The 25,748-nt window shown below is 43.9% G+C and overlaps 1 protein-coding gene and 1 long non-coding RNA gene across 3 annotated transcripts in view; one reads left to right on the forward strand and one right to left on the reverse strand.

Moving 5' to 3' along the window:
* Positions 1-5,539: 5,539 nt before the first annotated feature.
* Positions 5,540-10,292, reverse strand: LOC115122478 (uncharacterized). Its single transcript, XR_003862466.2, has 2 exons — positions 10,204-10,292; positions 5,540-6,871 (listed from the first exon to the last, which is right to left on the reverse strand). It is a non-coding gene; the product is annotated as an uncharacterized LOC115122478 (long non-coding RNA).
* Positions 10,293-10,423: 131 nt separating this feature from the next.
* LOC115122477 (prospero homeobox protein 1-like) overlaps positions 10,424-25,748 on the forward strand; it is a 39,659-nt gene continuing 24,334 nt past the window's right edge. Inside the window, exons 1-3 of one of the 2 annotated variants that reach the window (XM_029651681.2) lie at positions 10,424-10,699; positions 14,351-16,396; positions 20,527-20,634. In XM_029651681.2, coding sequence (XP_029507541.2) covers positions 14,417-16,396; positions 20,527-20,634 — 2,088 coding nt within the window. In that variant the 5' untranslated portion in view covers positions 10,424-10,699; positions 14,351-14,416. Of the gene's footprint in view, positions 10,700-10,751; positions 10,964-14,350; positions 16,397-20,526; positions 20,635-25,748 lie in introns of those variants that run through there. The other variant, XM_065026317.1, reaches the window with a different exon arrangement.

The raw sequence follows: 25,748 nt of genomic DNA on the forward strand, positions 1-25,748 counted from the left end.
GGCGGCACGATAGGCAGGATGTTATGGTTTATTTAGCGCTGTAGTGTGGGCGGCGTAGACAAGGTGCATGGTGCCCTCCGCGCCAGTCTCAACGTGATTTATGGCCACGCTGGCAGACACCTCTGTCCACGGGGAAGTCTTTGAAAACGCTGGGAGTGTGTGTGTGTGTCTGAGTGTATGTATGTGTGTCTGAGTGTTTATATGTGCATGTGTGTGTGCGCAGCACTCTGTGTATGTGTGCGTTCATTTGAGTGTATTTTGAAGGATGCAGCTTTGTGGTCCGTGGGCTGCTGGTTTTTAACCTGTAGCTGAAGTGTACTTATGCATGGCCCAACTGAGAATGGATGAGACAGGGCTCTGATTAATTAAAAACACAGCTCTGAAAATGACATCACATTAAGAGGTAGAACTTTAAAGACAGTGCAGAATATTCAGTTCAACTTCAGTTCGTTATATGATCAGATGATTACGGTCACAAAAAAATGCATATGTCCACCAATCAACAAGTGTCATCAATGTAAAACATACTATTGGCTAGTTAGTGTAGGTATGTAGGTATGGCCATGTTTGTTGGTGTTCGCATGATTTGTTACAATGGCGTTACCCGAGCCATGAGCTCTCCAAGATTCTAGAATGTTCTCAGTGTGAAAGGTAACAGAGGGGTCAAGAGAGGTTATGGATGACAGGACACTCCAGTCCAAAGGCCTGCTGGGAGCTAGCCCAAACATCCAGACAGGGGGTCAAAGTTCATAGATATAAGTAAACTAGAGGAGGGGGTGCAAATGGTTAGCGAGGTGCAGACTAACAGACCATACACTTAAAGAAAGTTTCACACTCCACATTGCTGCCAGTGATTTATTGGAGAAGCAACGTTTCGGCAACTCTGAGGAAGGTGTTTGTGTGTGCGTGTGTACTATTCTAGTAGGTTGCCTATCATCAGATGAAAGTGAACGTGTGTTTTTAGTGTAAGAGGCACTATTAAGAACTCATTAACCTGTGTTATATTTGAAGTCTCCCGCCCATCGCTCTCTAATGTATTTTCCATAAAGTGTTTTTAGATTTAATTTGGCTTCCCTTTGATTTTACGACCCTCGCCTCTGTTATTGTAGGATATCTTAGCGGTTCCTTGTAATTTAGTTTTATGACACGGCAAATCGAATACAATACACCCCCCAGGGAGCACTGACCTCCCTTCCAACAAATATAATTACCGACATCACAGAAGCGAAAACAGACCACCGCACGCTTATCTTTAGGCCTACTCGTTTTTTTCTACCTCTCACATGTTTGCACGTGCGGGGGCTTACCGGTACGGGCACATCACAGACACGGTGAAAAACAGCTAAATATAGCAGCTGAGGTCTGGAGGTGGATGGGGATGGAAAAGGTGGAAGCCCAGTGTCCAGATCTCCGCTTTGAGCCCAAAGCCAACCCTCAACACACTTCTACGGAGCACAGTGGTGATTTTAGCATCTAAATCTTGGTGGGGCAAAAAAATGAATGTGGAGTGCATGCCAGCAAAGCCACTACACAACACTAAAAAAATACATTAATTGCACTATAATGGTGACTATCGGTGACCACAAACTGTTAGGGCCTACATAAAGCTGTCCCAACAGCAGAGTCCCGACAGCAATCACAACACCTTAGCACTGCTACACCTGGCTTTCAGTGGAGCCTTGTCTGACAGCGAAAACCTGGTCATTCAGCCTCATTTACTGCATTAAAAAAACATAGCTGATATGGCTAACTTGATTAAACAAATGTGGTTTCTACTGACAATTGAGATGTACAAACTATGACATAAGGGAACGACAAGCAGATAAGAGGCAATCCGTAATTTCGATTGAGACATTAATGATCGAGCGACGACGGACATAGTCAATTTATCTATTTGTTCAGCACTTTTGAAATGTACAGCGACAGAATTCAGAACATGGGCCGTTCTTACAGTGTACTCGCTGTACAACAAGTCAGAACCGTAGCATAAATAAAGGGGGCATATAAGCAGACAATGTTCTTAGATGCTTAATACATGCTTACTTACATGTTCTTACAATGCTCTTACAATATTCAATGATTACATTTCTCTAAAGCGGGTTATAGGTTACATGTGCACCACCAAGTTAGAACAGTAGGCGAAATTAAGAGGTGAGGCACATTGAACGCCATTTGGGTCTTTGAGTGTCAAAAAAGATACACGTTATATAACACTATTTGATGCGTTAAATAAGCTTTTAATTGAACATGTCAAATAACACAATTCTATTATAGAATGTTGTGTGTGCTGAATTTGAATGTGCAATCCAAGCACCACCACTACTATCAGTAGCACTGTCAAAGCTGTACAAAAAAAGATAGTAAACAAGCATACACCGGCCACAAACGATGAATTTACAATACCGCGTTGGTGAAAATAGACCAAATGATTAGGGTGAGTCACATGGGCTACTAACAGCTTACTACACAACGTAACTTATTATTACTTTCTTAGCTACAGGATACATATCTCTCTGGCATCCTACATAATTTATGAACCAGCGTAAGACATTTTTGGACTCAAGTTGTTGTGATGTGCTTGATCAGGAAAGTGGTGCGCCGGTCCTTTGTGGTCAAATTTTGTCATCAAAGAGATTTACAATTCCGAGTTGAATGACTGTTCAAAATGTTTGAATGGTCATTCCCAGTTGCAATGCTTGCAGTTAGCCACTGTCACCTCAGCGATTCCTTACAAACCACTCATTGTTAAATTTGTGATCTCCAAATTGTTGTGTAATGTTTATGTCCAATGGCCGATGAGCACCAATACGTTGTATCTACTGTATATTTTCTCTTCATTATTTATCTTCATATGACAAGGATTAAAAAGGATTTGCCAGTACACTTGATTCATGATGATGACTGCTAGCTAAGATTGTGAAAGTAAGATGTTGACATTATCAGTCAATCAAAGCTACTGTACATATAATGTGATTTGACGTAATTTATTTGGCCAATGACCTTGAGCCTTCTTGGAACGACACTTGTAATATAACTCTATGGCAGGACCCAAAGGGCTGAAATGTTGGATGTCTACCCTTTCTAAGAACGTAAGCTTGGTGATTGGGGCGTCAGGGTAGCCTAGTGGTTAGAGCGTTGGACTAGTAACCGGAAGGTTGCAATCCGGAAGGTTGCAATCCTCCAGCTGACAAGGTACAAATCTGTTGTTCTACCCCTGAAGAGGCAGTTAACCCACTGTTCCTAGGCTGTCATTGAAAATAAGAATTTGTTATTTTCTGCTGGCCCGCCCCACCACCACAGAAAGCACTGAGCTAGGAGCTGCCTTACTCAATACAACTCAATAAAACAAAAAGCAGACTATGTGTATATGTATACACAGCTCCTTTAAAAAGGAAGAGTCCTCTGCAAAATGATCAGTTTCTCTGGCTTTACTATTTATAGGTATGTGTTTGGGTAAAATGAACATTTTAATTTTATTCTATAAACTACTGACAACATTTCTCCCAAATTCCAAATGAAAATATTGTCATTTAGAGAATTTATTTGCAGAAAATGACAACTGGTCAAAATAACCAAAAAGACGCAGTATTGTCAGACCTCGAATAATGCAAGAAAATAAGTTCATATTCATTTCTTAACAACACAATACTAATGTTTTAACTTAGGAAGAGTTCAGAAATCAATATTTGGTGGAATAACCCTGATTTTCAATCCCAGCTTTCATGCGTCTTGTCCTGCTCTCCACCAGTCTTTCACATTGATGTTGGGTGACTTTATGCCACTCCTGCTGCAAAAATTCAAGCAGCTCGGCTTTGTTTGATGGCTTGTGATCATCCATCTTCCTCTTGATCACATTCCAGAGGTTTTCAAAGGGGTTCAGGTCTGGAGATTGGGCTGGCCATGACAGGGTCTTGATCTGGTGGTCCTCCATCCACACCTTGAGTGGCCTGGCTGTGTGGCATGGATCATTGTCCTGCTGGAAAAACATTGGCAGAGCAGAAGGAAGCGAGTTTTCTTCCAGGACAACCTTGTACGTGGCTTGATTCATGTGTCCTTCACAAAGACAAATCTGCCCGAGTCCAGCCTTGCTGAAGCACCCCCAGATCATCACCGATCCTCCACCACGTTTCACAGTGGGTGCGAGACACTGTGGCTTGTAGGCCTCTCCAGGTCTCGCACCCACTGTGACATTTGGTGGAGGATCGGTGATGATCTGGGGATGCTTCCCTGATTGACAGGTCGCCACTGACAGAGGAGCTTTGACGCACCATGGAGTCACACACAGAAGCAGTGCAGAACTGGACACTTAAAATGCCTTCTTAGTGGTATGGTTTACTGGCGTAAATGCTGGATAATGTCTCTGCAACCTGCAACAGACCCACATAGGAAAGCCATGCCATAGGCAAAATAGTTGTAGAACTCACAGACATAAGATTGGTTTAGCCTACCCCAGTACTGCATGGTAAGCCACAAACGTCATATTTTTTAGTAGTTGACAAGTGAGAGGTCAACACAAACAATGTTGGTCATTCCTGTGGGTGCTGTGTGTGTTTCAATGACACTTTCTCTTTCTCTTTCTCTCTCTTTCTCACAGGGGGGGGGGGGGATAAAGGGAGAAGTGATGACAGAGAAGTGCTGAGGGGGCTCTTTGTCTTTGAGCACTATAAACCTCTATCTATTTCATGGTGTCATTGTTTGTTTTAAGGACGTTGGCTGGGTTTAATGTAGTTCCAGGGCATTTCAGAGCGTCTCTGCTGAAGCACCTCCAAGGCGTGCAGTGAGCTTCGGTCGGTCGGCTCAGTCCACTGCCTGCCTTGCATAGATTCTCTTTGATTTTGCTCTCCCTACTCTGACAGCAGTTGTGTTCCAGTCTTTCATTTACTTTGTTGATATATTATTCTGCATTTCAAGGTTTGGCTAAAGAGACACTCTACTGTGTGCTTAAAAACTTCCTGTAGTGCCACATTTTGAAAACCTAAATGTAGATGTCAGTTTGTAATTCTAACTGCAGTTGTAGCACATACAACAGGCGAAGATGTAAGGCCTTTGTAAGACCAATTAAGATGTTCAGAAAATTTCTGCAATTTTAATGAGGGTTTGACTGAAGCCATATTTGTTTCTGCCTCAGTGAGCTTTTTTTTAATTGCCTATTAATTCCAAGATATGTTTTCTGAACTGAATATCATATTATACAAATAACATGACACACTTCTCCAAGTAGGAGATTGTGTTTATATATATTTTTTATTAGGCTATATCATTCCCCACTACTTCTTTACTCTTATCAACAGGTATATGTCAAAAATGTTTTGTGTGTGTTTAAAAAAAAAAATAAAATATGACTCATTCCTCTCAGAGAAGAGTTAGAGAGACATCAGATGTAATTTTTCTGAATTAATTGGATCTTGTTCACAGTATCCAGCGATGCAGTCTAACCCTGCCAGTCAGTCAGTCATCAGTCAGCCAGCCAGCCAGTAAGTCAGTCAGTCAGTCAGTCATCAGGAAGAAAAGGAGAGGGGCATCACAAGGAACCACAGTCTCACTGTCCTTGTGCCATTTATTCATAACGTGGATGATCAATTTGACTAGTCATTGTGCAGATTCATCCTTTAAATACAGAGGTATAGGCTGTGTTAACACAGAAAGAACCATTCTGATCGGTTTCCCAAATATTGGCAAAAGATCTGATTGGTCCAAAATCCCAATTGGCAAAATATCAGAATTGGGCTGACTGTGTAAACACCGCCTATAGAGTACCACAGTACGAGACATAATAGCCATAAAACCTAGTGGTCAAACAAGGAAATGTTTCCAATCGTTTTTCCACCATTCATTTTTCCTATAGGGGACACTTAATATAAGGGCTGTGTTTCGAGTAGGCTTACCTTGGTGAGACGTTTTGAGAACCGTGTAATTGTCTCTAGGACAAGGTGACTTTTAGCAATATATTTGCTTGTATTTACCCCCCAAAAATAAAATGCTAAATAGCAGCTAATGTGGCTATCATAAAGAACTACAAATGTCATGATGATCTGGAAGAGACTGCCGAATTGAGGTAAAGGTAACAATCTTTAGATTAACTATCTAATGTTAGCTAAATGTAGTATTTCATAAATTGTCTACATTTCTTTAAATGGGCAATTCTGTGAACTGTCTTGTGCAATTTCTTTATGGAGACAATGCTTGCTAACAAAGGTGTCAGCTAGAGTTGACGTGTGGGAGCTTGCAGGGATTTGTAGTCTTGCATGATGTCTACTTTGATGCTAATTAGCATTTTCGAATCTGAGAGTAAATAGAGACTAATATATTGATAAAAGTCACCATGTCCGTGAGAGATTTACATGGTTATCAAAATGTCATACCATGGTAAACCTATTTTAAGTGTTGTTTTTTAAAATCCTTATGGGAAAATAAATAGTGGAAAAATGATTGGAACCATTTATTTCCCTGTTTGACCGCTAGGTTTTATGGGTATCATGACACCTCCACCGTGGGACTCAATTGACATAGATAGTAACCTAATCATCCTAATTTCCAAGTACAGTTTTCCTCTTTAAGTAATATCTCTTCCTCTCGCTGACTTTTCTTCAGTACAACACATAACATCCAGATGAATGTTTTTCTATTTCCCTTACAGAGCCACCTTCATCATCATCATCGTTGTCACCTGCAGGGCCCTGGTTCTCTAGTGAGTGTGTCTCTGATTACACTTGAATACATCAAGTCGTAAGGTTGTGCATCCTGTTGGGCCTGGTAAGAGTGTGAGACGCCTACTCATTCCCAGCGCTCGCTGCCGTCTCTCTCCTGCTCTCCTCTTCTCTTTTCTCCTCTCCAAGCGAGAACCTTTTTATCCAGGGACCCCGAGACCTTTCTGGAACAAAACAGCTTTTAGTTTTATACCTCTTTCTTTCTTTCTCCCTCTCTTTCTCTCTCTCTCTCTCTCTCTCTCTCTCTCTCTCTCTCTCTCTTTCCTCTCTTTGCCTGTGTTTTCACAAATAGCACCTCTTTTCTCTCTGTCTCTCTCTCTCTTCTCCCCCTCTCTCTCCCTCTCTCACTCCCTCTCTCTCTCTCTCTCTCTCCCTCTCTCGCTCCCTCTCTCTCTCTCTCGCTCTCTCTCTCTCTCACTACATCCCCTCCATCACTCTCTCCTCTGATTATTTTTCGGAGAACTGTGTCTTGTGAAAAGCGCGGAGCGTTGTGGTCAGATAATCATGTCATTATCTGATTGAGAGGTTTTTGTAGGCATCATTGCTTAACAGGCTACTTCCACATGTACTTTTGTCTGTTTATGTTGATGGACCTCCTTATGCCTGTTTCTCAAAACCTGCATGCGTTTCCCAGAATAATGTCATCATAGGTAGTTACCTGGGAAATCACATTGCACTGTCTTTTAGTTTGTGTTATACAGATCTGAATGTAGGCTCCTTGCTGGTTATAAGCCAGTTGGTATTCATGCACTGAGATTCTGGTGAATGTGTATGAATAGTCTACACATTTTTGATGATTGATAATAGAATAAATGAAATGTACTTATCATGAAATAATTCAATAATAACAATAGCCATACAGTTAAATAAAAAAATACTTTGCTATGTATAGCAATGTGGTGTGTAATTGTGTCTGGTAAAAATAATAGTATAATTAATAATAATAGTGATACATAATATAATGATAATAATAATACACAAGAATGATAATAATAATAATATTAATAATACATTTTAATAGTAATTAATACTCCTTATTGTAATTAAATCAGCATCCAAAATGTTTTTCTCTTGAGACCCGTTGTTGGGCAAAATTAGTAAGGAGGCCAGTGACCCATCTCAGAATTCCTCCCTGCCTGACTTGTGCGCGCGCCTATTACCAAGACCAGCCAGCCGATTATAGTTTAAAATGTACGTTAATAAAACCTCTGGGAGAAAAGCATGTTTTCATTCTCTCCCTTAATGCCTCCTCCCGTGTTGATCCACCAACTCAATCCCTAATAAATATGTCAATAAAGTCACCCATCAGCGCGTAATGCGCCGCTTATCAGCCGTGGCCATCAAGGTGGTGATGCGGCACACTCGACAAAAAGGAAAAAATTTGTTTGAAATAAATAGTGTTGATCCATCTGGAATGGACCGAGATAAGAGGTGCCAGTGTTAACGAACACGTTTCCGCTACACCTCATCCGAGTCTTCCTTTTCCAAACACAGTCTATTTAATGTCCCGGCCTGTTTTTCCATGGAGCGTACGCACCGAGGGCACCGTGGGGAGATGAAGCCAAATTAACTGGCCGAGTTGGGGAGCGGGGACGGGACACCTGCTTTGGAAAAGAGACTCCAGACACTAAAGTTCGCTGACTTCATTAAAATCTATTCACCTTCAAAAACACTTGCTTGCGACATGGAAAAGAGACTCGCCTTTCCTTTTTGGCATTTGACAGAAAGACATTGGAAAATCATAAGACTTCTGATTAAGCACGTCGGAATCCTGTTTATGTAATGGATAGTTCGTTTTATTATAGCAGGCATAATGGACTGAAAAAAGTGGACTGTAACTTTGCATCTAAGGGTTTAAAAACAGCAGCTGTAGCTCCATAAAAATAGGTGCAATTTATATTGGATTCAAGATAGCCCAGACACACCTGATGAGTAATGTTTCGTTTCATTAACATTAGAATTACATACTACAAATACTACTACTACTACTACTACTACTAATAATAATAATAATAATAATTTACACTTATGCTATGTTTAAAACTCCTAGAAATAGAAATGCAGGCGACATAGGCTACATGTAGCCTATATAGGCCTGCACATTGACGCTAACCACATTCCAGATTCCTATGAAATCGTATTAAGAGTGATGTCAGTGCATGTAACAGTAGGAGTAGAGTATAATGTGGTAGTCTATAACGTCCATTTTCCGTTAATGTTGCAGTGACAGTCATGGATGTTCTTCCTCCACAAAATATTATGCATAACGAGGAGCCTGCTGAATTTTTTTCTAACATACGACTCAATAAAATTATAAATCGTGTATCAAATGAAACAAGGGCCTGATTCTATTCACACATTTTGTGTACTAAATATATATATAATTTAAGGAGGAATCTTATAATTATAGAACACGTACGGAACTAGGGCTAACGACAGAGTGTTTTACAGAACACCAAATATCTACTACAAACACGCGTGAAAATGGTACACTGAAATATAGGTTATTAATCTAAAATATTTAGAAGTGAATACCATGTCAATTCAATTGATTAGGTGCTGATTAGTTGTTACAGGTGTCTCGAGTTAAAATATGCAGAAGGGAAAAAGTAAGGTTAAGAATTCCAACGGGCATAGTCAAATCTTTGCAAACTAAACGCCTATAGGCTACTTGCCTGAATATCAAATATAAAACATGAAATGTGAGGATTATAATTTAACATCTAAATTGATCATTTCAATGCATTATAACGACACAGACTGATATTTGCTCAGTTATAAATATAGTATTAATATACAGTGAAAAGAGAGATGGAATTTTGTTTAAATGAGTCTCACTCTGACCTGTGAATGAAATAAAAGTTAGGCCTAACACAAACTCGCATTTGAGATGGCTCCAGCCCGTGTTATCAGGCAATAAGCTAATAATCACACACGGTTTGACATTCCATGATATAATGTAGTCAAGCCTTATCATGTTGCTCTGTGGTCGGTAAATCAAACGAGGGTAGTGATATATCGACACCATGCCTTTCTGAGCCCCCGCGCCCAATGCCATATTAAACCCCAGGCCTCTGGAGACGCACGTATCCAATATAGAATAGCCTACAAATAACACGCCAATGTTCATATCTTATCGTTATTACAAGCATAATGTTGCACAAAACAGCCATACAAACCCAATAAGCCCAATTGAGATATGACAATGGAATCTCTTATTGAATGGCAAACTTGGGGGGAAAAATCTAAATGAAAAGTTGTTGCGTAAAATGAGTGCGAAATGTGTGTTTTAATGGATACTGTTTTACATGAGTTCAAATGACATAAACACCTATTCGTGACATAAAATCTCTTAATTCAGTGTCTTAAAATATGAACCATTATCATATGTGCACAACAATATGTGCATAACATTAATGTTTATGCAAAACATTATCGACAGAATCACAAAACGATAAGCCACTTCAAAATGATATTTTCTTACATATTCACTCACTGATTTGTAAAGAAAGTGATAAGTAAGAGGTTTTTTTTTTGCCTGTCGGAGTCCCATTCCTCGGTCAAGTTTAGTGCGTTGTACTCCTCCCGGACCCGATGGACAGTTCTTATTGGTAGGTACGAACCGTTACATCACCAAGCTTATGACGCGCCGTCTTCCTGTTTCCTTCAGCTGTGTCTTAAAGTGAATCTTGTTGGTGGAGGAGAGCTCGAGCATCAAAGCTCTGCATCGCGTGCGCCTCGGAGACACACACTCACACCAGCTGCTACGACATCACCGCCACAGTCTTTCAGTCTCGAGAGGAGAGGATAGAGGAGAGCGGCGGAAAATAGCTATTTTATGTATTTTTTTCTGTTCTACGCGCACGCTTATCACTCACTTTACTCTTGCTCTTCCTTCCCCGAGCAATTATAATATTCAACGTCTCCCGGGGGAAGACTGCATATTCACTTTCAGCAGTAAAAAGGAGCTCGCTTTTCTCTTCATCTGCGGGGTAAGTAACCTTGTCCTCAGATACCTCCCTCTTGTTCTTTTGCGTCGCGTGCGCTCGGTGGGCGGAAAAAAATAAACAAATCAAAATGATAAACAGCGGAATATATTCTGATGAAAGACAACGTTACCTTTACGATATTATTTGACTGAATTGTTTTTCTTTCACTTAAAGTGTGACAAAGATGCGTAATTTTTATGAAGATGATGTGTGGATGAATTTATCCTTCTAAATCGCTGGCAGACAGATCATTTCTAACTTTTAAAAGTAAGTTACTGTCTTTTAAAGTTTGGTCAATTTTAAATAAATGTTTTTTTTTTACATAGAAAGACGCTCAAGGCTGTCTGAGTTGGTTTGATTTGATCGAAGACTGAAGTCTATTATCTTTTCATCTGTGTCGGCTACACCAGTCATTTTCGTTGGCATATGGTCTTTGTTCCGATAAACGTTTTTCTTTCATGTCTATTTTTATTCGTCCAGTGTTATTTAGTAGGAACGTGTGTCGTTTCGATGTAAACAAGCTTGGCTTTATCGTTTTTAATATCTGAAATATAACATATCAGATAGGCTAGATGTGATCTACTCTTTGAATTGTAGCCTATATACATGTTTCAGTCTATCTAATAGGTGCGTGTACTGTTTCCCTGGTATATTTTTTTGTAGTGCGCTCGCTGCTTGAGTTTATGGTAGTGCCAAGAACAGTACAATTTTGACGGGGGAAAAACGTCCCAAGTGTACACTATGGAGACAACAGGGATATTTGGCACAGAGGCGCACAACCCCGTCACCCGCTCTCACCATTTTTGGTGCCTAAAGTCTAGCAGGCCTTATTGTTGTCATATTTAGAATTTTCAGTCCTAGACTAGACTTGCTTGAATAGGTTACTTTACTCTGTTACAAATCTAAAGGGGTTATGAACTTTTCTTTTAGTTTAGCTTTGTCCTCCACGGTGCCCCGTTCTCAGAGTTTGAAAGATCCTGGGAAAAGGAGCGAGGGAGAGTTAAAAGGGCTCGAGAGACGAGCATAGCTCATTGTTCAACTGCGGTCATATTTCCTTGAAATTGTTGAAAGGTCTTCCAAGTGATAGACTGCGCATGGGCAATGGGGGACAGGTGCGCCGTCGGAAAAGACAGGTGCTGGCGGCTCTATTTTGAGCGATAACGACATAGCCCATTGTTAAGGTCTTGTGGCGCTTAAGTCAAGGTTTTCTTGGAGATATATCACCCTTGTTTGCACTTATGGAGATGGATGGTTAGAGAGAGTTGAGCCAGAGCCATTTATCAGAGTCAAACAAAGACATGGTTTTATAATAGACCAAAATTGGCTTAGTCTGTGTAATATATTTCCTTTTGTTTTGCCACAAAATATGTCAAGCTTTCCCAACCTTGTTTCTTTTTCCTTGAGCTACAGCAATAATGTGCTAGTTTGATATATTTCTGTATCTCAACATAAGTTACTCCATCCTACTGCTCTTATTCTTGTATTGCTTAACAACACAGTAATAAGACTATCTAAAAAAAAGTTTATATTTAAAGTGGTGTGGTGTGTGTGTGTGTGCGTGGGTGCATGTGTGTGTGTGTGTGTGTGTCCGTGCGCGTGTGTGTGTGCTTGTGTGTGTATGTCTACGTGTGTATTAGAAAAGAAAGTGATGCTTGTTATGCATGGTTAAGGTAGTATGGTATATATGAAATTGTCATATACTATAGCTGATTCATAGAGTCCCAAGTGACGATAAAGATGGGATGGTCAGACAGTCATACTTTTCCTGTGGCCCCATTTTCAATATCCATATCTGATTGGTTTAAGAAGATATCAATATTTGTTTTAAAAAATGACTTTGTCTCTCAAAATATGTCTTGACATCTCATCTGATAAGTGACAGTGTATTTGCAATGTCAATTTGATTGTACTTGTACTAAAATCTTAAATAGTATTTGACAGATTTGAATGTATAGATTTGAATGAATGTTCTCTAGTAAGAGATCACACAACCTTCAATCTTCAAAAACCCGATTCACTCGATACGTATGTTATTAATATAGATATCCTATTAGATTGTCTCCCTGCTGTTTCACTTCATATTTATTTTAGTAGTGTTCCTGATAGGATCCGGGTTTGAGAAAAAGGACTCCCCAGGATGCAGTCTGGTTATCTTGCACGATATTGTCTATACAGGTACTCAATATTTGAGATGAGGAATGTGAAATAATATCATAAAATAATTTCTCAAATTTCATGTAAAAGTTATTTTTTCTCTCTCTATTGACAGTGAATGTTAATTCATTCTGTAAATACACTGAATAAAAGTCCCATACCACTGACAAAAGACTGCATGCGTAGCTGTCAGCCGATGCTTACATAGCAGTACTGATGCTGTCTGGATTGCGACAAAATGTTTCCTTTCATAAAGGCATTAGGTTTTTGTTCAAGCGCTTTAAGTTGCTCCTTGGCAGAGTTGACCCATGTGACCCATTCATTAGAGCAGAATTAACCAGCTTTGCTAGATGAAAAGACAAGCAAAAAGCCATTGAATGAGCCCCTACTGGCACAAAATCAATAAGCTTATTTATCTGTATTTATGTCATTTTTCTATTATTGTTTCATTTAAGATTGCGATATTCTGATTCATTTGGCTGGAAGAAGTTCCCCTCCAGAATAGCTGACAGTGTGAGTGTGTGGATTCGATCAGGGTGCAATTTAAGAAGCGGTCTGGAAATAGGCTTTATGTTTATGGCACATTGTGATAAACGTACTATAATACTTGCAATAGGGGTGATATGTCGTTTGGGTGAATATAGTTCATGTACTACATACACTTAATGAATTGCTTTCGATATGAGCGTCTTCTAATCTAAAGTAATAAAATGTAGCCTAAAATGTAAATGACGTAGTGGTGACTTTAGGAGAGGAGATTATAATTAAGACTGCAACAGTTTACTGTGTCTTTATGGCATTCTCAATCCAACCTCAGCCTTTCTCTTTAGTCTCTGACTTAATGCTTTTCTGCACCGGCTTGAAGCGCACAAACATGGAAATGAGGACAAGTACTTCAATAATTATCATAATGTTATGCAGCTTTTTGTTGCGTGGGAACTGGTTCAGTGTTACACAGGGAGGCAGCGTGAAACAGGGGACAGACAGGGGAAAATGTAGGTTGCGTCCGAAATGACACTTTATGCCCTATATAGCGCACTACTTTTGACTAGAGCCCTATGGGCCCTGATGAAAAGTAGTGCACTATACAGGGAATAGGGTGCCATTTGTTAGGACTTTGCCCTGGAATGCAAAGACAAGGCCTAGTTCTGACCCCATCACTCCTGCCTTCTGCTCTCTCTTCTCCCTACAGTCATTAGTTATGTTGTCTAAATGGAATCATGTAGTCGACAGTCGATGCCGCCTGTCCTCAGGTATTGCATCTAGTCTTGAGATAAAACCGTATCGCTGGTACATTTTTATACAGTGGAGTGATGTCACTCTCTGGAGCACTGCTATTCAATTATTTCTACATTTGGTAGTAGGAATATTAGGACTTTATTTATTTATTTATTTATATTAGAAAATAGATTTAATGTCAATATAGTGAAATTTTAAAGTAAATGATCCATCCCCTTCAATGAATCCATACATGTTTCCTTTCTGTTTTCTTGCTGCCAGGTGTCATTCAGCAGCGGTCCTAGAGGAGTGGCTTTGTGGGATATGGCCCAATAGCAGCAGCCCGTGATGCCGGACCATGACAGCGACTCCCTCCTGAGCAGACAGACCAAGAGAAGACGTGTGGACATCGGTGTGAAGAGGACAGTGGGCAGCACCGCCGCCAACACAGCAGCAGCTACAACCAGCGCCGACATTGCCTGCGCCAAAGCAGCCATCTTCAGTGCCATGAACTCTCTCAACTCCCACCACCACAGCTCCGACGCAGACTCCACAGACTGCTCCATGGTGCAGCCACACGGCCCCACTGGGGTCGTCACAGCAACCGACAGCGACTCCAAGTCCAACGTGCTCCGGAAGCTCCTGAAGAGAGCCAACTCGTACGAAGATGCCATGATGCCCTTCCCTGGTGCCACCATCATCTCCCAGCTCCTCAAGAGCAACATGGCCAAGAATGGAGGAGGAGAGAGAGGAGAGAGAGGAGAGAGAGGGGAGAGGGGGGAGAGAGGAGAGAGAAGAGACGGGGGGTTCCCCGGGTCGGGCCTCTCAAGTGGGGGTTCCGAAGCCCCCCAGGAGGACGCCTGCAGTAACTCGTCTCAGGACAGCCCCCAAGAGTGCCTCTCCCCCTTCGGCCGCCCCTCGGCTCTGGGTGCCTTCGACCTAGAGCGCCTCAACGATGAGCACCTGCGGGCCAAGCGCGCCCGCGTGGAGAACATCATCCGAGGCATGAGCCACTCGCCCAGCGTGGTGGTGCCCGCACGCCATCACGGAGAGCGGGACCGTGAACGGGAACAACGTGAACGGGAGAGGGAGCGAGAGATGGACGGGAACAGGGAGATGGAGATGGACTGCCCCCCACAGCCGCCTAGCCCCAGGGGAGAGGTGTGCAGCCGGGAGAACAAGAGGAAGCAGCGCCTGCCCCAGCAGCAGCAGCAGAGCTTCACCCAGCTGGTATGCCAGCGTAAAGAGCAAAAGCAGGAGGAGCGCAGGCAGCTGAAGCTGCAGCTGGAGGACATGCAGAAGCAGCTGCGCCAGCTGCAGGAGAAGTTCTTCCAGATCTATGATTCCACCGACGATTCTGAGCACGACCTGGCTCACGACCTGGGCAACATGTCTGAGGACAGCGCCGGGAGGTCCGATGCTGGGGGAGATGACCGGGCAGACCGCTCCGACAACGAGATGTCAGACCTGGACCCAGGACACTTCCTGGACCGGGCCAGGGCATTGCTCCAGGAGCAGGCCCTGCTGGCGGAGGGTAACAAGCCCAGGAGAGAGGGGCTGGTCCGGGGGAAAGGTCCTGGTCAGGGTCCTTCCTCCTCCATGCACCATGCGGAGGGCAAGCAGCTGGCTGAGACGCTGAAACAGGAGCTCAACTCAGCCATGAACCAGGTGGTGGACACGGTGGTCAAGGTGTTCGCCAAGCCCCCACGCCCCGCACCCCCCCAGGTCTTCTCGCCCCTCCCCATGCCCCCAGAGAGGTTCGGGGTCAACGGTGAGGGCCCCAACTTCCACACAGCCAACCAGCGCCTGCAGTGCTTTGGTGACGTCATCATTCCCAACCCCCTGGACTCGTTCGGTGGCATGCCCATGCCTGGCGCCAACGACCAGACAGAGGCGCTGCCCCTAGTGGTGAGGAAGACTCAGACAGAACACCATCACCAGTCCTCAGCTGTGGGCGCCCACGGGGGCCACCACCACCCTTCCCTGCACCCCTCCTCCCTCTCTGCCTCCATGGGATTCAGCCCCCCGTCTTTCCGCCACCCCTTCCCCCTGCCTCTCATGGGCTACCCGTTCCCGAGCCCCCTGGGCCCACCCTCCGGGGGTTACCCAGGGAAGGACCACTCCTCCCCAGACTCCATGGACCTGTCCAGGGAGACCACCAGCCTGCGGACCAAGATGTCTTCAGTGCATCACATGGGGCACCACCACAGGTCGCTCTCTCCCAGCCACCCCGGGAGCACCGCAGAGGGGCTCTCCCTGTCCCTCATCAAGTCAGAGTGTGGAGACATGAGCGACATGAACGACATCTCACCATACTCAGGCAGCACCGTATCCTTCACCACACTGAGGGAGGGAGGGAGGTAGGTCGGGACTTGAGTAGGAGAGTGAGTTAGAGATGCTATAGATGGGGTACTTGTTCATCTGAGATATTATCAGATATTGTTATGACTATTGCATATTATTGCTAAATCACCAAACTTATTGCTTTTCCTGTTCTCTCCAAAATTACTGCATTATATCCCCTTCTCTCTTCAAAGTGATGAAATGTACTCTAGTCACCTACGTATCACTTTACCATTGGTCAGATAATGTCTCTGTGACATTTCTAGCCCTGATTCCCATTTGACACATGACTGAAAGAGACAAAAGCTATAGCAGGCTGAAGTTGAGCACAACGGCTGTCTATAGTGACTCCAATAGTTTACCCCTGGGTGCCCCAATCATGGCCTGCAGATAAAGAGCTAATGTCCCTATGGGAGGATCACATTCACCCTAGTGGGACTGGAGCCTAAAAGCCTCCACTAATCCCTTCAGTTAGCCCCTTTCCCCTATATAGACCTGTCTTTACATACACATTTCACTCATGAAGCTTCCATAGCACTTATTTCTCTATCCCTGATCATTTAATGTCTATGCTATGGTTTATGGTCTATGGTTTAACAAACTAGCTACTAGTGAGAATTGACCGTGAGTGCATCTTTGTTTTTCTTGTCTTAAAGCATCTAAGATTGATGTTAGGGTATAGCTACTGTATGTTAGTGTTGATGTGTGTCTGTGTTGTGATCGCCTCAGGGCACGGCCTTTGTGTGTGTGTGTAGGAGATATGGGTTTGCCTGAGGACTCAGTAAAGATGTGTATTTATGGCCACCTGTGTTTCCTCATGTCTCTTATCATCCCCACATTGTAAAAAGGAACAATCGGCGTCGTTGCTTTTCTCTTTTCTCCGTTTCATAAAGATCTGTCAACAGCCTGGGGGGCCTTCAGCTGTTGCTCGGCACCCAAATACTCCTTCTTTTTTTCTCTCTCCCTCCCAGTCTTTTCTTTTGAAGCGGACGTTAACAGGTGTTTTCGGCGAGCTGTTTGCCTTTCATTACGGCACCTTGTCTTGTCTTCTGACCCAAGAGTTGGCTCTTCCCAGAGATCTATAATCATCTGCTCTGTCGCTCCCAATGGAGGGATGAAGAGAGAGAGAGAATCAGACGTGGGAGGGAGGTAGAGAGAAAGAGAATAAAACAATTAAAATAATAACCAAATAATCCAGATGCTGTTGCTTCTATTGTGGTGTTAATTATTTTGGGGCATTAACAGATGTACTCCCATTAATGGAAAGAATAGTTAGAACAACGCGGCCATGTGATACACATTGTTTTCTTCTCGTCTTTGGTTCATTTCACGGCTTTGAAAAACACTGGTTGGGTGTTGATTGTTTACGCCAGTTTTAGAAGTTAACAATCAATGTTATTTTTTATGACTTTGAATGTGAGTCGCACTGTCTACAGTGACAGTTGGTAGTCTTAATACAATAGTAATAGCAGTGATAGAAGTCATTGTAGTACTAGAACTAAAGATGGCACAGATTGTCAGACATTTTTTGGGGTGCGTTAAAGTTCACCGGCGTTCCGCACCGTTGCGCAGCAGATGGCTGCCATCAATTTCCTCATTTGTTCTCTGACTCTGAGTATCTTGTCCTTACACCTGGAATGAGGAAGTGAAGCATCTATTTCCTCTCATGACTTTGGGGTTTTGGGGAAGTGCTGTAGTGAATGATGATGTCTTGTCAGATGTGCTCAGATAACACTCGGCCAGCTGGTACAAGGAAACCATCATGGCTAAATAATAGCTGTGTGTCACCCCAAGTCCAATCACTATTACATTTGCAAGCTGTGAGAGAAATAAATTCATCAAGAGAATCATGTGTCTGTAGATCTATGCGACTTAAAAATACTTCATTTCGTTATATATCAATGTAATCTCCTGTAATGTTGTGATTGTCCTTAGTTGTGAATTCATTTGTATTTAGAAGCGAGAGCGTAGTAGTGTCTTTGAGAAAGCCCAGTCTTATCAGTCTGACAGCTGAAATCCACCTTGCCATACTTGAAGAGAACAGCCCTGTCCCACTCTGCCCAATGTCTCTTTCTCCTCTCTCTTTTCTCTCTCTTTTCTCTTTCTTTTCTCTCTCTTTTTCTCTCTTTTTCTCTCTTTTTCTCTCTTTTTCTCTCTCTCTCTCTCTCTCTCTCTCTCTCTCTCTCTCCCTCTCTCTCTCACTTCTCTCTCTTTCTCTTTCTCTCACTCTCTGAGGGGCCATTGTACCCCTCGCTCTTGAAGCAGATGGTGTGGTGTGGAGAGTGGAGTGCTGCTCTTTTGGCCAGGCCTGTTGGAGTCGGGCTAGCCTGCCAGGGTTCTCCCCATAGGCCCTCTTCCCTCCGTCCCTCCCTCCCTCCCTCCCTCCCTCCCTCCCTCCCTCCCTCCCTCCCTGCCTATAGATGGCTTCCATACAGCCCTCTCTCTCTTTCCTCTTCCTGAGCCAGCAGACAATACTAGGCCTGGAGGACCTGATCCATGATCCAGCTTGGTTCACGGTCCCTGGTCTTTAAAGGGGGGCCCTGGGTAACCCTGAAGTCAAGGGCACTCCCATCTCCCAGCACATACCTTCCTTGTCAAATGCATGATTCTTGAGTGATTGTCATGACACCCTATTATTGAGTGGAGAAACAGTATCTAATTAAAAGGTGCAACCATAGCTATATAGATGTGCAATCCACAATGAATCGGTATTATGACATCGTCTTACATACAGACTTACAGAGTAGCCCTTTCATTTGCGGTTCAATAGATAATAGTTACTACTGATTGCTTCTGCTCGAGGAGAGAGACCTTTTTAATTCGTCTCTGAGTTTTATTTGTGCCCCTCCCCCCCTCATCTCCTTTCAATGTCTTAGCCGCAGATTGATATCAGCTGAATTATACGGCTGTTAATTCACCGTGGAAATGGTTTGGGCCAGTCCGCAGCGCAGATGTGTTCCAGGGACGCAGCGCCCATCGCTGGCTGGGTTCACTGCCTTGGCAACCCTCATCCTTCTCCTCCTCCACCCTCCTCCTCCCCCTCCTCCTCCTCCTCCCACCCTCCTCCTCCTCCTCCTCCTCCCCCCCCCTCCTCCTCCTCCTCCCTCCTCCTCCTCCTCCTCCCTCCCTCCTCCTCCTCCTCCTCCTCCTCCTCCTCCTCCCCCTCCGCCTCCCTTCCTCCTCCTCCTCCTCCTGCTCCTCCTCCTCCTCGTCCCAAGGTTTGGCAGCACTAGGGAGGCTGGAGGCTGGAGGAGGAGCAGGAAAAGGAGGGGGTGTAATTGAGGTTGGAACGGCTCTATCGTTCAAGGTGCCCCCCCCACAAACCACCATCCCACCCTCTTTTCTCCCGAGACTTCCCTTGGAAAACCTTGGTCTCCAAAATCTATGATGTGTGTATTTTAAATGAATAAGGTCTACAGCTCTGATATAGAGAGACATGGTTGTCCCTTTTAGACCTCGCTTTTACATCAATATGAAGCCAACATCACGTCAGTAACTCCTGTCTTTGGTTGGCATATCTTATCGCCAAGCCATTAGGCTCCTCTCTCATAACCAGTGTTAACTGCTTTCTTTGTCTGTGATATGCAAATGTCTCCTTTTTTCTTCCTTATTTTGGGGTGGAGGTTGGAGGGGTATGATGGGGAAGAGGGAAAGGCGTTTGCTTACTTTGACTGTGAAATGAGCTCCTTATGTAAAGGCACCGGCTGTGGCGCTGGCCAGCATTTTATTTACCGTAACACGCTCACACCTAATACAGAGAGGATGCTAATGGCTTGGCCTGGCTTCACTCACTACTCCCTAATAACTAACTCATTTAAGATTGGCCCTACCTTACTCCAGTGCTATTGCTAACCTAAAATAATTATTGTCAAATGTATTCATTTGGCCTATATCTAATGTAGTCTTCAAGGAAAACAATTAAGTGACTCATTATTGTACATTAAATACATGTTAATTACACATATGTTACATATTAAAAACACATCAGCTGAAATAGCAGGGGTTGCGTACCATAGCTATATGACTACACATTAAGATGCTTTGCAAGGTCGACTATTTAACGACTATTTTCCCTCCAAAAAATAGTCCATTTCTTTGACGGCGGCCATGTTCAGATTCAGGAGGGTCTCTCCCCCAACCACCTGAAGAAGGCCAAGCTCATGTTCTTCTACGCCCGCTACCCCAGCTCCAACATGCTCAAGATGTTCTTCTCCGACGTCAAGGTGAGCCACACCCAGACACCCCAACCTTTCACCTCTCACATCATAGCCCCCAGACGTTGCTCCTTGAAGCAGAAGTTGGATTTGGGCACTGGTCCAGGATCAGATTACCCTCCCCCAAACCCTACCCTTAATTATTTACCCAGTGGTTATGGGGAGATTTCCATGAGGGTAAGCTGATCCTAGGTCTGTGCCTAAGGGCGGGTGCTACCTGAAGCTCAACATCGAATCAAATCAAATGTTATTGGTCGCGTACACAGTTAGCATTTGTTATTTTGGGTGCAGCGAAATTCTTATGGTCTTAGTTCCTATCAATCAATGCAGTAATTGTCACTCAAGCATAAACATGTAGTACATCAGTAGATGTATAAACATACTTTGGGATGGCACTTCTCTGTCTACCTATTGCTGTCACCATAGTTACCGATCTGTCCAGGTGTGTTCAACGCCGTCTGTATGTCCGTCCTGACTGTCCTCCTGACAACTGGAAGGACAGATCACTAGGCCTGGTCTTTTCTTCCTGTATTTCTCTGCCTGTACTCTCACCTCAGACTACAGTTATTAAAAGAGGAAAATGAGTGAAGCGGTTTTTCTTCTCACTTCTCCTGATTTGTTCTTCTGGGATAGTGCTGTACTAACATGAAGTGTCTGTTTCAACGTGCATGGTGTATGGTGTATGGTGCATGGTGTATGGCGCATGGTGCACAGGGTTTTGGTGTACAGTGTATGGTGCATGGCGCATGGTGTATGGTGCATGGTGTATGGCGTATGGCGTATGGTGCATGGTGTATGGTGCATGGCGCATGGTGTATGGCGTATGGCATATGGTGCATGGTGTATGGCGTATGGCGTATGGTGTATGGCGTATGGTGCATGGTGTATGGCGTATGGTGCATGGTGTATGGCGTATGGTGTATGGCGTATGGTGCATGGTGTATGGCGTATGGCGTATGGTGCATGGCGTATGGCGTATGGTGCATGGTGTATGGCGTATGGTGTATGGAGTTTTGGTGGAGTTTTGGTGGAGTTTGTGTGTCTTGCTGCATTGCTACTGTATGAGGACCTTTCCCATACTACACTACCGTAATATTTATTTGGACAGTGAAGCTAAAACTTTTAATTTGGCTCTATACTCCAGCATTTTGGATTTGAGATCAAATGTTCTATATGAGGTGACAGTACAGAATGTCACCTTCTATTTGAGGGTATTTTCATACATATCTATTTAACCGTTTAGAAATGAAAACACTAAATGTATCTAGTCCCTCCATTTGATAGTGTCATAAGTATTTTTGACAAATCACTTATTTGTCTATTAAAGTCGTCAAAAGTGAAGTATTTGTTCCCATGTTCCTAGCACGCTGCACTTACTACATCACGCTTGTAACTTTACAAACTTGTTGAATGCATTTGCAGGTTGTTTTGGTTGCGTTTCAGATTAATTTGTGCCCAATAGAAATGAATGGTAAATAATGTATGGTGTCATTTTGGAGTCACTTGTATTGTAAATAAGAATATAATAGGTTTCTGAACACTTCTACATTAATGTGGATGCTACCATGATTACGGATAATCATGAATAAATCGTGAATAATGATGAGTGAGATAGTTACAGAAAGTTACAGAGGCATAAAAATCCTACCCACCAAAGAATGCTAACCTCCCTTGTTATTTAGGACCAGAGGGATCTGTGGGGGTAGAGTTCAGGACAGGGGATGTCTGTGGGGGTAGAGTTCAGGACCAGGGATGTCTGTGGGGGTAGAGTTCAGGAACAGGGAGGTCTGTGGGGTAGAGTTCAGGACGAGGGAGGTCTGTGGGGGTAGACTTCAGGACCAGGGATGTCTGTGGGGGTAGACTTCAGGACCAGGGATGTCTGTGGGGGTAGAGTTCAGGACAAGGGATGTCTGTGGGGGTAGAGTTCAGGACAAGGGATGTCTGTGGGGGTAGAGTTCAGGACCAGGGAGGTCTGTGGTGGTAGAGTTCAGGACCAGGGATGTCTGTGGGGGTAGAGTTCAGGACAAGGGATGTCTGTGGGGGTAGAGTTCAGGACCAGGGAGGTCTGTGGTGGTAGAGTTCAGGACCAGGGATGTCTGTGGGGGTAGAGTTCAGGACGAGGGAGGTCTGTGGTGGTAGAGTTCAGGACCAGGGAGGTCTGTGGGGGTAGAGTACTGGACCAGGGAGGTCTGCGGTGGTAGAGTTCAGGACGAGGGAGGTCTGTGGGGGTAGAGTTCAGGACGAGGGAGGTCTGTGGGGGTAGAGTACTGGACCAGGGAGGTCTGTGGGGTAGAGTTCAGGACGAGGGAGGTCTGTGGGGGTAGAGTACTGGACCAGGGAGGTCTGTGGGGTAGAGTTCAGGACGAGGGAGGTCTGTGGGGGTAGAGTACTGGACCAGGGAGGTCTGTGGGGTAGAGTTCAGGACGAGGGAGGTCTGTGGGGGTAGAGTTCAGGACGAGGGAGGTCTGTGGGGGTAGAGTACTGGACCAGGGAGGTCTGTGGGGTAGAGTTCAGGACGAGGGAGGTCTGTGGGGGTAGAGTACTGGACCAGGGAGGTCTGTGGGGTAGAGTTCAGGACGAGGGAGGTCTGTGGGGGTAGAGTACTGGACCAGGGAGGTCTGTGGGGTAGAGTTCAGGACGAGGGAGGTCTGTGGGGGTAGAGTACTGGACCAGGGAGGTCTGTGGGGTAGAGTTCAGGACGAGGGAGGTCTGTGGGGGTAGAGTTCAGGACGAGGGAGGTCTGTGGGGGTAGAGTACTGGACCAGGGAGGTCTGTGGGGTAGAGTTCAGGACGAGGGAGGTCTGTGGGGGTAGAGTACTGGACCAGGGAGGTCTGTGGGGTAGAGTTCAGGACGAGGGAGGTCTGTGGGGGTAGAGTACTGGACCAGGGAGGTGAACTAACAAAGCAGGGGGATGGGCTCATTGTAACACAATAGCTGTGTTGCTGCCTTGTATGCGGCCGATTGCTCTGGTTTTTGTTGTTGTTGCGTTGTGTCCCTCTCTAACCGTAAGGAGGGTAAACACTGTGACAGATCCAGGCCATCTTATTCAAATCGGCAGATAAAGGTCCCTTTTTTCCCAGCTGCCCGCTCTCTGTCACCATGGTCACCAATCACTAACCACAACCCCCAGGGTCATGTGACACACTTGTAGGGATGTTGTGCTGCCGAAGCATGGAGGAGAGGCACCCCCTCACTTTTGAGAATAAACAGAGCTGGTAAAACTATTTCTGGACCATTTATACTGAACTTTTTATTTATATTTAATTACCACAAAAATGTTATGAAAACCTATAGAATGACAAACCAAATAAATATGTAGAACAGCCTAGAGGTGAATGGTGGTTTCTTCCCTGACTTCTCTCTGGCGGTGGTGAGAATGATGAAGTAGGCTATGTTTGTTTACTGCGGTGGCCCGTCAGAGGCTCGGCCACTTTGTAAAAAAAAAAAAAAAAAACTTCTCTGTGTGTCTGCCTTTATGTTCATAAAACTCCATGGAGCCCTTCTTGCGCAGTGGAACCCAGAATGATATGTGACCACTTGGTTACAGCGACACTTTTCTTCTGAGGTCACCCAAACCAGAGAGGCCACAGCAAAGCCCAGGGAGCCTGACCCTCTCTGGAAGTTGCTGTAGCCCTGCTTGGGATATTTAACCTACATTGGCTATTGGTTGAGACACAGAGCCCGTTTCTAGCTTGGCGGCAGGGTAGCCTAGTGGTTAGAGCGTTGGACTAGTAACCGGAAGGTTGCGAGTTCAAACCCCCGAGCTGACAAGGTACAAATCTGTCGTTCTGCCCCTGAACTGGCAGTTAACCCGCTGTTCCTAGGCCGTCATTGAAAATAAGAATGTGTTCTTAACTGACTTGCCTGGTTAAATAAAGGTAAAATTAAAATTAAAATAAATTGGCATGTCAGGGTGGGCAAGTGGAAATGTGAATTGGGCCAAGTTGGAGGTAACAATGCATTTAGGTTCTAGTTTATTAAGATGCATGAATACACCACACCAAAAGAAAGATTTTACGGCTGTTTTAAAACAAATTTCCTGCTATTCTAATTAGATAGCATGTTTCATCTATGCAAATACATTCTATGAATTGATAGTTCATTTCTCAGTTTTGTATTATTCTGTAATAGGGTATATTGTAACCATGTGTTCAAGCTAATTTAATCAAAGTTTATTCATGATACAGCATGTACGCTACACAGTACAATGCAATGCCTAGTCGCAATAAAGCTCTCCTCACAAACAGGCTCTAGCCTATAGCCTACAAATAGCTATACCATCTAGTCTTAGACCTATTAGGCTAAAGCCTACAAATAGCTATACCATCTAGTCTTAGACCTATTAGGCTATAGGCCTAGTGCAAATTTGTGTCGTTTGTTCCTGAACTGGCTGAATGGCAGAGCTGTCCTTCAGCACCACAAGTTGGTTCAACTTCTTTAACATCGTTGCACGATCCTGGCGCTGTCCTTTCAGCACCCCGAAGGGATCCAGTTGCTTAAAATAACACTCATCAAGATCTGATACAAATAGAAAATGATCACTTCTCACAATGGTGCTCATTTAGTAAAGCTAGATTAAAGCTTAATCAATGTCTCGCAGGATCACATGATTCATTAGCATTTTACAAAACAGAACCGGATATAATAGCATCGCATAGTAGGCCTCTAACATTACTGTTACACCAACAACACCTGCTCATTCCTAATGACATTTTAGGATGGTTAGCTAAAACTGAATAGTCCCCAAAAAATGATCATGCACCAAAACTCAGCAGCCCGCGTCACTAGGCAGGCTATCTGCTTTGATTGAAACAAGATACAACAAAGGCTAATAGTTTGTTAACACCATCTGCTCTAATTTGCTCACAAAACAGTCATTCAAACAGATCTAAATGTTCCCATGAAACAGTGTTCTGACACTGTTTGAGATCAATCAAATGGTTGGCATGGAGATGCCGTTTGGACGTTTCACTAGTAAAACATGAATAATTATCATTAACGATTGACAGTGATGATGGCCTATGTTGAAATGTAGTAGCCTTGGTATTTGATGTTCCTGAGACAATATGTGTGTGGGTGTAGGCAGACATTGCAATTGGAGGATGCATTTTATGCATATTCT

This window comes from Oncorhynchus nerka, linkage group LG13 (assembly GCF_034236695.1).
Source record: "Oncorhynchus nerka isolate Pitt River linkage group LG13, Oner_Uvic_2.0, whole genome shotgun sequence".
Classification (NCBI taxonomy): Eukaryota; Metazoa; Chordata; class Actinopteri; order Salmoniformes; family Salmonidae; genus Oncorhynchus; species Oncorhynchus nerka.